This window comes from Artemia franciscana, chromosome 5 (genome assembly GCF_032884065.1).
Source record: "Artemia franciscana chromosome 5, ASM3288406v1, whole genome shotgun sequence".
NCBI lineage: Eukaryota > Metazoa > Arthropoda > Branchiopoda > Anostraca > Artemiidae > Artemia > Artemia franciscana.
In genome coordinates, this window is record NC_088867.1 from 6,761,172 (window position 1) to 6,776,267 (window position 15,096).

Consider the following 15,096-nt stretch of genomic DNA (forward strand, 5'->3'; position numbering starts at 1 on the left):
ACTAAAGTGAAAATTTTCAAAACAGTCCCGGCATCCTTACTTCAGCGAGGTTCAACCACGACTGATAAACAAAGTGAGATGAAACAAGGCAATTCATTGAAATGAAAGAAGAATAATTAAAAACAAGTTTTTAGTGCTACTCTTGAAAAAAATTCTTATTGTTCTTCTTGTTTTTGATGTTTGAGATGTCGTATTTATGTATTTGACAAGTGACTTGTGCAAATTCAATTAGACGTCTATGATAAGGAATATGCAATCGAAAAAGGATATTTACAGTTTGCATCACAGCTTTAGTTCCTTAGTTGTTCTACTCATTTCCGCTGCATCCCATTTGTTGACTACAAAGTATTGCATTACCTCAAAGATCGTTTTAATTCTCATGTCATCTTTGAAAGATATATTAATTTGAAACACATTTTTCCCTTTTGCCACACTCTTTTAAAAGTTACATCGTTAGCATAATGCATTTTGTATTATCATAGTCAATTTAATTTTAAGCCCCCTTGCTGGGGAGGATTATATTTGGATCAAGTGCCTAGTATAGGTGCTAATAAGGTACTGGCTTTCCTCCTATCGTGTAAATATGTTGAATGTAAAATTGACATTAAAATCGTTAGTTTTGACTAACGGTGGGTATTCACAGTTTATAGCAGTTTAGGTTCCAAATGGTTGCAAAAAAAATATTGTAGTGCCCTAGGTATAAATTTTTGCATTATTTACCACAGTGATAACAAAACAGTAATTTAACGGGTAAGATTGACTTTATGGACATACCATATCAAATAAATGGTCACAAAAAAGTGACTGACAAAGTGTTTTATACTGTCATTCCGATTTTTTTTTTTGTTCTAAAGTTAGAGAAGCCATTCTTATGATGTTTTCTTTTTTTTATTTATTTCCTGATTGTTTGCAGTCCTAATTTTTTTCTTTATTCTTGTGGATACAAAAAGAACAAAACTAATTTTTTCCTCTATATTCGGTTTTCAGGGGGTCATTATATATATTTTAAAACTCAAAAGGTCATAGCGCAAAAAGAAGATTATAATAGCTTCATATAATGATACTTTATAGCATCTACAAAGCATGCTTTTATATTGAGAATATAATAAGAGGGTATGAACACTACCAACTCATGAGACATAGTGAATCATTTTGTACGTAGAAGAACACAAATTCTCTCTTAAAGCATCTAATCCATAACTGAAACAAGTACAGCCCCTTTCCCTTCAAAGGTTTTTCTATTAAAAATGCCAAGAATATTCTATATATCTTACTAACCTCTGTTATATCACCAATTATTTCTGTTGGGTATTTGTTCCACAATACTTGTAATTTTTATTGAGTATTTTACTTACTTTCTTTGCTAAAAGTTTTATAAGTTGATATAATACTCCTAAATTTCCAATTCTTTTAAGTGCTTCTATATACTGCACAATTATCTATAATTACCTTCATAATAATTTATATAATCTCTGCCGACTGTTTGAACGTTGTGCTTTTATTTTGAAATACTTATGTTAGCTTTCTAGCTATTCTAGTTAACGCAGATACATATTATTTAATTTTTTCGAATAATTTTATAATTAAATTTAAAACAAGAGCTAAGAGCTCATATGGCACTTGTAACGAGGCAAGAAGAGCTAAGAGCCAAGAGATCACATGGTATGAGCTCTAGCAAAATTCTATGAATCAATAGACTGATTTAAAAGGAAAATCAGAGGCTTGATGCCGGTCAGGATTTAAAATAAGAGCTCTGAGTCATAATGTCCTTCTAAATATCAAAATTCATTAAGATCCGATCACCCACTCGTATGTTATAAATACCTAATTTTTTCTAATTTTTCCTCTCCCTTTAGCCCCCCAGATAGTCGAATCTTGAAAAACGACTTTATCAAGTCAATTCGTGCAGCCCCCTGATACGCCCACCAATTTTCATCGTCCTAGAACGTCCAGAAGCACCAAACTCGCTAAATCAATGAACCCCTCCCCCCAACTCCCCCAAAGAGAGCGAATCCAGTACGGCTCCGTCAATCACGTATCAAGGACATTTGCTTATTCTATCCACCAAGCTTCATCCCGATTCCTCCACTCCAAGTGTTTTCAAATATTTCCCCCTCCAACTCCCCCCAATGTCAAAAGATGCTGTCGGGATTTGAAATAAGAGCTCTGAGACATGGATTCCTTCTAAATACCAAATTTCATTAAGATCCGATCACCTATTCGTAAAATAAAAATACCCCAATTTTCACTTTTTCCGAGAATTTTGGTTCCCCCTCCAACTCCCCCCAATGTCACAGGATCTGTTCGGAATTTAAAATTAGAGCTTTAAATCCCAAAACCCTTCTAAATATCAAATTTCATTAAGATCTGGTCACCCTTTCGTAAGTTAAAAATACCTCAATTTCAAAATTACCCCCCCCCCCCAACTCCACCAAAGAGAGCAGATCTGGTCCGATTATTTCAGTCAAGTGTCTCAGACAGGTTCTTATTCTTTCCATCCAGTTTCATCCTGATCTCACCGCTTTAAGTATTTTCTAAGATTTCCGGTTCCCCTCGACTGCCCCCCCCCCAATTACGCTGGACCCAGCTGATATTTAAAATAAGAGATCTGAGTCACGAGGTCCTTCTAAATCTGAAGTTTTATGAAGATCCGATCACTCCTTCGTAAGTTAAAAATACTTCATTTTTTCTAATTTTTCTGAATTAAATACCCCCCAAATAGAGCGGATCCGTTCCAATTATGTAAATCACGTATCTAAGACTTCTGCTTATTTTGCCCACCAAGTTTCATCCCGATCTCTCCAATCTAAGCGTTTTCCATGATTTTAGGTTCCCCCACCCCAAACTCCCCCCAATGTCACCAGATCCGGTCGGGACTTAAAAAAAGAGCTTTGAGACACGATATCCTTCTAAATATCAAATGTCATTGAGATCCGATCACCCGTTCGTAAGTTAAAAATACCTCATTTTTTCTAATTTTTCAGAATAAACCCCCCCCCCCCCCCCAACTACCCCAAAGAGAGCGGATCCATTCCGGCTATGTCAATCATGTATCTAGGACTTGTGCTTATTTTTCCCACAAAGTTTCATCCCGATCCCTCCACTCTAAGTGTTTCCAAGTTTAGGTTTCCCCCTCCCAACCCCCCCCCCCAATGTCACCAGATCTGTTCGGGATTTAAAATAAGAGCTCTGAGACACGATATCCTTCTAAATATCAAATTTCTTTGAGATCCGATCACCCGTTTGTAAGTTAAAAATACCTCATTTTTTCTAATAATTTCAGAATTGGACCCCCCCCTCCCAACTACTCCAGAGAGAGCGGATCTGTTCCGGTTATGTCAATCATGTATCTAAGACTTGTGCTTATTTTTCTCACCAAGTTTCATCCCGATCCCTCCACAATAAGTGTTTTCCAACTTTTAGGTTTCCCCTTCCCAACTCCCCCCCCCCCAATGTCACCAGATCCGGTCGGGATTTAAAATAAGAGCTCTGAGACATAATATTCTTCTAAATATCAAACTTCATTGAGATCCGATCACCCGTTCGTAAGTTCAAAATACCTCATTTTTTCTAATTTTTCAGAATTAACCCCCCCCCCCAGCTACCCAAAGAGTGCGGATCCATTCCAGTTATGTCAATCATGTATCTAGGACTTGTGCTTATTTTTCCCACCAAGTTTCATCCCGATCCCTCCACTCTAGGTGTTTTCCAAGTTTTAGGTTTCCCCCTCCCAACTCTCCCCCCAATGTCACCAGATCCAGTTGGAATTTGAATTAATAGCTCTGAGACACGATATCCTTCCAAACATCAAATTTCATTAAGATTCAATCATCCGTTCCTAAGCTAAAAATTCCTCATTTTTTCTAATTTTTCAGAATTAACCCCCCCCCCCCAACTACCCCAAAGAGAACGGATCCGTTCCGGTTATGTCAATCATGTATCTGGGACTTATGCTTATTTTTCCCACCAAGTTTTATCCCGGTCCCTCCACCCTAAGTGTTTTCCAAGTTTTAGGTTTCCCCATCCCAAATGTCACCAGATCCGGTCGGGATTTAAAATAACAGCTCTGAGACACAATATCCTTCCAAACATCAAATTTCCTTAAGATCTGATCAACCGTTCGAAAGTTAAAAATACTTCAATTTTTCTATTTTTTTCCGAGTTAACCCCCCCCCCCCCCAGATGGTCAAATCGAGAAAACGACTATTTCTAATTTAATCTGGTCCGGTCCCTGATACGTCTGCCAAATTTCATCGTCCTAGCTTACCTGGAAGTGCCTAAAGTAGCAAAACCGGGACCGACAGACCGACAGAATTTGCGATTGCTATATGTCACTTGGTTAATACCAAGTGCCATAATTTTTTTTTTCACTATTATTCGCACTTTTATTTGATCTACCTAAGCACTTCGAAATATAGCACATTGCCTTATGAATTTCCTTCACTTTCTAAATTGGTGAAAGCTTGATCCGTTCGCTCGCTTATTTAGTCAATTGTTTATATGTACTTTGACAAACGTTTGATAGTTGTGCTTTATTTTATTTCGACATGCTGGCGTTACCTTACCAGTTGTAAGATGTAGAAATCAGTTTTAAAATTTGCAATTTCGATGATGGTGACAACATGGCAATTAATTTAAAACAATTTATTAGTGGTGCTAACAACATCTAGAGCCAGTTTTAGTTCTCAGTGATAATAGTTACTTCCTTTTCTAAGATGTGAATGCCCAAACAAATTTGAAGGTCCGCGAAGCGAGACTCTAGAAGCTTCTTTTAATGGTGTTAGTTTCGGATGGCTCCCTTCTTCGCCTTCCTACAGTGACGGATCAACCACATTTGAGTTTACATCTCACACAGAAAACGGACTCATGTTCTACAATGGACCTCATTCCATACCGTCTGATAAGTCCAGAAATGTATGCAGTGCTTTGAACCTTAATGTATAAGTTCTATTTAAGTTTTGTTCCAAATTAAAATTATTTTCTTCCTCATTGTGAATCTTCGAAGCCCGTAACTACACAGCAGCGGTCCAGGCCTCCCTTGCGCCCGGGGAAAAATCTTGATTAACCCTTCCCCCCATCTCCCAAACAATTTTCAAGCCAAATTAAAAAAAAGATTTTAATTTATTAACAGAATTATTTTCAATTGTTATTTGTCATTTGAATTTAATTATTTTAATTATTACTATGTAAGAATTTTTATATAATTTTTGTTTTACCAATTAATTAATGATTTATCAATTATTTTCAACTATCTTTTTACCATAAATAGTTGATACTTTATTATCAACTATTTTATTAAAAAGATATTCTAGGTTAAAAAGATATATTCTATTTTATTTTTTAAAGAAAAATAGTACACTTCTCGTTTAAAGAACCAAAAAAAACATTTTTTTAAAAAACTACATCATACTTACTTGGAATGTAAGAGTCAGTCTATGAACAGAGGCAGAGCTCATTGCAGCTACAGCCTCTAAAACACCATTAAAATTATTGAGCTCTTGTAGGACGATCATTATCTCTATTATCCTTGACACAACGGCAATACGTTCCTCGAAATTTGTGGCATCTACAATTGAGCGTTCAAACCACCGGGTAACCTATCAGGACAAAATAAACTGATACACACTGTTTCAATATACACAATAAATAAAAATTTGAAAAATAAAAACAACTAAAAGAACTGGCACAGAGTCGTTGGCCCATCAGTAAATTGCTTCTTCAATCAATGAAACTAAATTTACTTTAAGGGAGGTGGTCAGACTCGAGAGACCTAGTCATGAACAAAACTGCGATGGAACAGATCTGGACTTCTGACCATGAATAAAATTGTGACGTGACAGATCTAGGCCTATATTTAAGAGCAAAATTGCAAGCTTTAGCCTAAGATGCTAACTGACTTAGCGCTGAATTTATTCCAAAGAAAAATGCCAGACTTGGACATTTACCCAAGAATAACAACGAGTTGTGACATATCTGGATTTCTAATCACGATGTCACAAATCTGGACCTCTACCTTTGAACAAAATTACTAAATGATAAATATAGTTCATCAGACTAGGTTACTTAGTGCTGAATTTATTTATTTAAGTATGCCAGACTAAGACATCAGCCCATGAATAACATTGTATTGTGACAGATCTAGACTTCTAAACCCGAATAACATCGCTCTTCATGAATAAAACTGTGATGTGACAGGTCTGGACTTCTAACACTGAATAAAGTTGAAATGTGCAAAATCTGAATCTCTACCCATGAATAAAATTGCTAGCTGACATTAGCATCTTCACTTGTGAAACTAATTGACTTAGTACTGAATTTACTATAAAGAAATTGACCAGAATTTGACAACTGCCGATTAATAAAATTTTCACGTGCCACATCTGGACCTCTACCTATAGATGAAACTGTTAGACGAAATCTTCAGTCTATGAAACTACTTGACTTATTACTGAACTTATACTTTAAAGAAGTCGACCAGAACTGGATATCTGCCAATGAAAAAAGGTACATGACAAATCTCGATCTTTACCTATGAATTAAAATGGTAGCTGAAATCTTCAGTTTGTAAAACCGAGTTAAATTGAAAAATTGTGGAATTGACTTTAGAACTGAATTTACGTGAAAAAGTTGACAAGAATCAGACATCTGCCAGACATCTACCCATGAATTCGACTCCATCTTCACTCTATGAAACTACCTGACTAGTTACTGAATTTACTTTTAATAATTTGGCCAGATCTAGACTTTTACCCATGAAAAAAATTACATGGTGACATCTTTAGTCTTCAGCACTATTAACTAAGTTTTGAATTAGCAGAAACGGAGTTGGCCAAGACTAAACCTATCCCTATCAATAAAATAGTGATGTAACCTATACAGTCTATGAGACTAAGTGACTCAGTGTCGAAGTAACAATAATAGAGCTGGCCAGACATGGACCACTACCCATGGATGAAATTAAGATGTGACGTTTTTATTTTATGTAATATGACATAGTAATTTTACTCACGGGTGACTTAGTGTCGAAGTAGCAATAATAGAGCTGGCCAGACATGGACCCCTACCCATGGATGAAATTAAGATGTGACGTTTTATTTTATGTAATATGACATAGTAATTTTACTCACGGGTGACTTAGTGTCGAAGTAGCAATAATAGAGCTGGCCAGACATGGACCCCTACCCATGGATGAAATTAAGATGTGACGTTTTTATTTTATGTAATATGACATAGTAATTTTACTCACGGGTGACTTAGTGTCGAAGTAGCAATAATAGAGCTGGCCAGACATGGACCCCTACCCATGGATGAAATTAAGATGTGACGTTTTTATTTTATGTAATATGACATAGTAATTTTACTCACGGGTGACTTAGTGTCGAAGTAGCAATAATAGAGCTGGCCAGACATGGACCCCTACCCATGGATGAAATTAAGATGTGACGTTTTATTTTATGTAATATGACATAGTAATTTTACTCACGGGTGGACTTAGTGTCGAAGTAGCAATAATAGAGCTGGCCAGACATGGACCCCTACCCATGGATGAAATTAAGATGTGACGTTTTTATTTTATGTAATATGACATAGTAATTTTACTCACGGGTATAGTTCCATTTTAGAAACCAAAAATGATATATTTAGTCTATAGAACTAACTGAATTGTAACAGATTTTACTTTAAAGAAGTTGCTCAGACCTGGAAATGTTTCTATGAATATAATTGTGAAGTGACAAGTCTAGTTCTTGAAGCTAATTGATAAGCATTAGCATAGGATTTGAAAGCTGGCCAGATCTGGACAACTACCCATGAATGAAGTTACAATTTGACTTCAGTCTATGGAAGCAATGACTTAGTATTGAATTTACTTTAAGAGTCAGGTAAAACTGCCAGATCATATTTTGTAACGAGATCATATACAGCAAGCGCCAAATCAGTTTCAAAGATAGAGATCCTTTCCTCTTATGCCCTTTTTTTACTGATGGAATCAATCTTAGTGGGGTAGCAACTTCTTAGCTTTTCGTCAAGTTCAAGCTAAATCCATACATAAGGATGCCTCTGATGACCGGAAAGCAGACCAAAAATAATGAGAGGGGGGGGGGGGGGGTCAGCCTAGAAACATCCCTTCATGGCTGTAAAAAGCAAGACTAATATTTAAACACCATTAACTTGAACAAGAAAAAGTTTTCATTATAATTTATCAAAAAACCCTGAAGAGTATCTTAGTTTACCATGCACTGATCAAATTTAGCGCTTAACGTTTTGACTCAGTCTTGCAACAAAACAAAATAGAAATGGTTAAAATTCAACTGTACCAACACATTATGTTCAAAAACTAACTGGCGATGACATAAAGAGGTTGATTTGAAGCTTATCCTAGAGCAAAAGTCAAAAACTTAAAAGTCAGTAATTACTTAGGTTAAAAGTATTTAACTCCCGATACCTACATAATTTTTTCTAAAGTTTATTGTACTTAAACAAGCTATCAAAGCACTTGTTATAGCCAGGATACAAAAAAAAACTTAATCAAAAAGAATTTTACAAGGTGCAAAAATAATAAGAGAAAACTAAGAAAACTAACACGCGTTATATGGTAAGCAACACTTAAGCACAGTTTGTACGTAAAACAACAATAATGCTTTTTTTAATCTTCTCAATCATTGAATTACTATGCACTTACCCTTCAAAGGTTTCATGACTGAACGAGACCCTACCCTTCAAAGGTTTTTCTATCAAAAAGGCCAAGAATCTGCTCAGTATGTTCATTTTAAAATGATAGCGCAGCTTTTCTGTAATATCAGGTTTCTTTGTATGAATTCAAAGATAAATTCCTTTTTTTAACTTTCCGTTTAGCAGTAAATGACGAGAAAGGAAAAAAAGAAGCAAATTAGGAATTAGAAATCAAATTTCTATGGTAGCTAATTGGCTATTGATAGTTATAATAAGAGCTATGACAGCAGCATATATATAGTAGATTCAATATTTAAAGCAGCAAAAAAAGGAAATAGAGAAAAAATGAGAAAATAAAAAGTAGAAAAATTAACGCGAATTAAAGTATAAGCCCTCTTGGGCAATAAAAAGCAATCAATTGTAATTAATAGTATTTTAAATGCCAGGAGTTTATTTTTGTAATTAGGATACAAAAATGGATTTAATTGAGAATAATAATTAAAAAAAGTTGTTGAAGGTAAACAATTAAATAGAGCTTATTAAGACAGCTTACGTGTGTTGTGTGGTGAATCATTCTAAGAAGATTTGGTGATGTTTTCTCCTTATTTTTCTTTGTCCAAACTGATCCAACTAGCTCTGATGGTTTCACAGCCCTATATAAGTCAAATTCTAACAAAGTCAACTGTCTGGCAATTTCTATTGGGTGTAACTGTAATAAATTCATAAATGTTAAAAGATTAGCACACAAACAGAGGAATTAAAAAAAACGGGATAATATCAAATCCATATCAAGGATTTTTGTTTGGGGGAGGGGGAAGGGGGACAAAAATACCTTTAAAATCCCATCAAAACGTGTTTTTGTGCAATTTTATTACGTTTTTACGAGTCGGAGAAAAATTTCGAGGGGGAAGAGGTCAAATCTCCAAACCCCCCTCCAAGAAATAGCCTTGGATAATATAATACGTCACCCAAAAGCTAAAAATAGCAATATTAACCTAAAAGTAAGGAATTTTGTTTTTAGTCTAGATTCGATAAAACCCTAAAAACAGGCGAATCATATAAAATGTATAGCAAATTATGGGCGGGGGGGGGGGGGGGAAATCATACCAAATTACCTAGCCCTGATGGTTTTACAGTTCTAACTTGACTTCTAACCTAGTCAACTGTCTCGCAAGTTCTACAGAGTATAGCTGCAAAGGATTGATAAAGTAAAAAAAAAAAGAGATAAAATTTGCAACTAAACCGAAGTTTTTTAAAAGAAAATGGTAAATTCATATAAAAATTATAGTAAATTAAGGGGAAAACCGGACCAAAGCAACTAGCTCTGATGCCTATTCAATCTTAAATAGTCTTTTTTTTTCTCGCAATTCCGTTTGGATGGTACTAGGCCTATATTGAAAAATGATACATTCCACTTAAAAAGGACCATTATTTCCCGTGAATGGCTAATAAAAACGAATTCATTTCACAAGAATTAATATAAATCACATTTATAAAATACGAATATAAATAATAAATAGAAATACGAATAAATATAAGAATAATAAATTTATATTTTATAGCTGCAAAATAAGAGTCTCCTAGAAACTTAATTGAAGAAATCCAAGAAAAAGCGCACGAAAAAAACCCTTTCGCACCTCGAAAGTGCCCGTGACTGACAAAGTAGCGCAAAGATGTGTTAGTATTTTGGTTAGATTTACATCAAGGGGCACCAAGCCTTGATTGCTTTGCGAGAGGTAAGATTGGACTGCCCCACCCCCACCCGGATTTTCAAATGCGGCTTCATTTCTTACACTGTCACATGATCCAAAAAACACAATAGAAAAAATCCAGGAAGAAGAAGCAGAATTCAGGAAGAAGAAATTCAGGAAGAAGATATGATTTTGACATACTAATAATAATCTTGGGAAGAAAATATGTGTGATGTTTTGGTGTTAGCTTTTATGTTTGAGCATATGGCATGTCCTCCACTAAATTTTAGCATTTACTTCGTTAAACATTTCCAAGTATCTTTACCTTAATAAAATAAACTAATGATTTTCCAAAGCAAAGAGAAAATTAAGTGATTTGACGCCAAGACGCAAAGAAGAAGAAGAAGAAAAAGAACAAAAAAACTAGTCAATTTGATATCAGCAGCTCAAATCTTAAGAGCAGTAAAACTGAAATATTTGCACGGTTACAGTAAGAACTACACAAAAAAGAGCTCCCCCAAAAACAAATACAGTATCCATAACGTGGAAAATTAAGTATCAATCTAAATGCTGCCTTTTTCTAATAGCGTCAAAATTTAGTTTTAGTTTTTTTTTCCAAAAAGATTTAGGCAGCACTTTTTTGAAACAAATGTATGCATAATTACAAGTATGCAAATATATAATTAATGTATTAATTAATTACTTCAACTATCCAAAATAGATAATTACCCCTAACATGAAACCTTGAAATGAAGTTGAAAGTCAGGCGTCTGAAAAAAGCAAAATTCTCATATAGTATAATTTTATTAAGAGCATTTTAACTAGAAGACATTGCAGTAAAATTAGAACAATTAATTATTGTTACTAAATTATTGAATTAATTATTAAATTCTTATTAAAATTTAGAATAATTAATATCAATATTTCAAAGTAGATCCATAGCCCTTCTTTATTTTTATTACAGGTTTAAAGATTACATAGATTTTACACTGAAGGTATTTATCATCCATGGCTAATATAAAAATACAATAATATATAGTTATGAACAAAGAAACACCCTTAAATCGAAACAAGAATAGTCCCTATGTACCATACCAGTACCAACTCTCCAAACTATTCCAACTTCTTAATCCCCATAAAACTTTCATCACTTAATGAAAAATTCGCCCATTCCTTCCTTACTTACCACCCCGAGAAAATTTTCCCCTCAGTCCATTTAATTTCTTACAAAAGCCATCTTATTTACCACCCCGAGAAAATTTCCTCCTCAATCCATTTAACTCCTTACAAAAACCACCTTATTTACCACCTCGACAAAAATTCCCCCCTTTGTTCATTTAAATCCTTACAAAACCACCTTATTTACCACCCCGAGAAAATTTCCCCCTCAGTCCATTTAACTCCTTATAAAAAAACAAAAAAATGATTAAATCCTTCCCATCTCTACATATTCGGGGAAATAGGGAGTAATTTTTGACTTCGCCCTTCTCAAATGGCATATGACATATATTGCTCAAAAGACAAATTTAGTTAAATATCCACATACCGTCATAAGATCCCACTCATCTTCTGGACAGTTTAAATGCCACTCCGGGGGTGGAGGAGAATAGGGGAAAGTGATCTCCTTTGGTTCATCTCTGTCCGACTAGAAATATGAAGCCAAATCAAAGATTGAATCATCAATGGCAGATGCAGGGGGGGGGGGGGGCATTAGGGATAAATGTTAACTTCGCCTTTTGTCTAAGGTGAAGTTTCTAATTTTGCACAGTTTTTAATTAAACTTAAACAAACCTAACTCACAACCAAAAGACATAAATAAAAGATAAAAATAAATTAGAATTTGAGCCAACAAATCCAAAAATTAAATAAAACAGATCAAAAATAAACCCGGTCATCACCTTTAGCCTGGCACGTAGGCAGGGGGAGGGGCCTTCGGCCCCCTTCCCCCCCAAAAAAAAAATTTTGTGAAATGTTAAATTTCCGCATGGTTTCTTAGGATTTCTGGCAAAAGTAGGACATTTATTAAGAATCATGTGTGAAGCCTTTTTTTTGTGATTTTACAGCAAGGAATTATCCAGTCAAGTCACTGCCCAATTATGAACCCATTTTCTGTCGAACTTTTTACCGTCTTTGAAGTGGGGGAGAGTGGGGCTGGTGAAAACTTTGAAAGTAGTGAAAGTAGGTTAAATACATAATTACCAACAGGTCGGAAAAGAGTTCCGTACCTGGAGAGTTAAGGGCTGACATGGTGGAAAAGAGTTCCACACATGGGATATATGCCAACAGGTCAGAAAAGAGTTCCGTATCGGGGGAGTTAAGGGTTGAAGTAGGGGAGAGTGGGGATGGTTCGGACGCGCGGTGAATCTGGACAAGCGAACCAGCCCCACAATCCCCTAATTAGCGATTGTACTTATTTTTTTTTATTAATTTTTTTGTAAAGTGAGTTTTGTCTTTCCAAAGCAAAATAGAATTATCCTTGATATTAGGGCGTTTGTCCCCCCCTTTTCAGGATAAAGTACAGCTTTTAATGGATCAATTTTGGAAACTATCGTTTTTCATTAAAGTCAACGTTTTCGCAATAGAAGAACTACCCCCACAGCCCCTTTTCAGTTATTATTTTCATTATTATGTCCCTTTCAGTGGGACATAATAGATTAATCACTGGTTCTAAATCGCTATGAGCATAACTTGAGCCTAAAATGTACTTTTGAGCCAGAGTCTGAAGTCTGCTCAACAACATCCTGAGCTTGGACTGCATAGTGACCCTCATTGTGATGGATTTCTTTCTTGGGTATACATTGAATCTATTCAAGCTGATGCAGTCTGAAAACATAAATATGGTTATGTGCATTCAGTGCGTCGAAAGTGTAACAGAAATGTTCAAAGAAATCCGAAATAGTGCCGAGGGAAGGTTTCATCAGCTGTTTCTGGAAGCAACTAGGCTATGCAGAGAACTAGAAGTCACTCTTGTCATGCCACGAAAGAGGAACCTCTTCAAAATCCCAAGTGATATCCCGGTAGAAAAACATAGAATTTTACTATCGCGTCTCCATTTTCCTCTCATTTGTAGATCAGCTAATACAATCACTTGAATCTCGATCCCCAAAGCACAAGGTCACGCTGAAAGGCCTCAGCGGAATACTGCCATCTTTTGTTGTGAAACAGCCTAGCAGCGATCTTAAAGAACTGATCAAATTACATGCCACAGATCTAACGAGTTCAGACTCCGCTGTGATGGCTGAGCTTGAACTATGGCGAGCTAAGGGGCTGAAAGTATTACCCAGTCTTTTCCCGAAGGCCGCAGTGCAGAGCTTGGCTGAGTGCGAACGTGGAATATTTCCCAATATTCACCAGTTACTGGGCATCTTTCGTGTCATTCCCACGTCTACAGCATGTGTTGAAAGGTCATTTTCTTCAATGAAAAGGATCAAATCGTTTCTTCGCAGTCGGATGAGTGAAGACCGACTGAATGGCTTGGCACTCTTGAATGTCCAAAGAGATGTTCTCGTATCAGTCGATGAAATTTTGAAAAAATTTGCTATTAGCTCTGCTCGAAGGTTACGATTTAAAGTATAGATAAAGTTAATCTGTATTTTCTGACATACGTGCTTTTTGCCTTTATTTAGTTACGAAGGTTTTGAAGGTTTTGCCCCCCCCCCCCCGAAAAAAATTCCTGTCTACGTGCCTGCCTTTAGCCCCTCTTGAAATCCCAAATCAATAAAAAAAAAAAAAAAAAAACGAAAAACCAGTAAATATCCACAAGAATGGATTCATTCACTAGAATAAATTAAGGTATGTAAGAAGCAAGTGATGAGGACTGTGTAAACAGGTTACTCATCCCCTAACAACCTCAAAGAGATTATTTAAGTCTTTAAAAGGCACATCTAGCATTACCAAACGCAACTTGGATTATATTTCACACATGTTTTCGAAAGCCACACAAATTAAAAAGATAATATTTCCTTACCAACATAGATACTATCTGAGAAAGAGGCATTCGGGAGGGGGGGGGGTTAGTGAATGAGGATGAAGTTCTAATTTAAAAACTCACATTCCTTCCAAAACAGAGAAAAATTAGTATAAATCCATATTTTCAGTGCCTAATCTGGGAAGGGATATATGCTTATTTTCATAGTTAGGGAACAGGACATGCAAGTCAATGGCACACCTTTAACTTGATTTACGATTTAAAACGTATGCAATCTCTATTACAGGAATACATCTTTATAAATATCTTTTTAAAAAATGGAATAGAAGTTAGATGGGTTATGGGCGAAAAACTAAACAAAGTGTCATGAATTTTTCAGGAGCGTTGAAAAAACCACAAAATTGATGACAGAAAAATTCACTCAACGTTCTTGTGAATTGTTTTTGGGTAGTATCAGTAAAAAAAATTATTTAAAAAAAATACAATAGAAATGGCCAAATCCCGATTATTAAAAAATAAATAAACAAAAAACAAACTTAGTTAGACCGTCTTCCATGGTTCACAATCCTGGCCCTCTTCCGAGCGTCATTTGATTCAGCTTATTCTTTTAAATGCGGTGATTTGTAAATGACAAAACGTACAAAAAGGTAAAAGGTACAAAAATATCTCCTTTCACATTCGTATAGCAACGATGACTAGAGTTCTCAGCTTGACTGCAATATACTGCAACCGGTTCTACAGCTTGACTGCAATATACTGCAACCGGTTCTACAGCTTGACTGCAATATACTGCATCCGTTTCTGCAG

The 15,096-nt window shown here is 35.5% G+C and overlaps 1 protein-coding gene across 1 annotated transcript in view; it reads right to left on the reverse strand.

Moving 5' to 3' along the window:
• The window catches only part of LOC136026819 (protein son of sevenless-like), a 104,213-nt gene that overhangs the window by 25,355 nt on the left and 63,762 nt on the right, over positions 1 to 15,096 (reverse strand). The window contains exons 10-13 of the mRNA XM_065703521.1: positions 14,948 to 15,068; positions 11,908 to 12,006; positions 9,224 to 9,379; positions 5,415 to 5,597 (exon numbers count right to left, since the gene is read on the reverse strand). Coding sequence (XP_065559593.1) covers positions 5,415 to 5,597; positions 9,224 to 9,379; positions 11,908 to 12,006; positions 14,948 to 15,068 — 559 coding nt within the window. The remainder of the gene's footprint in view (positions 1 to 5,414; positions 5,598 to 9,223; positions 9,380 to 11,907; positions 12,007 to 14,947; positions 15,069 to 15,096) is intronic.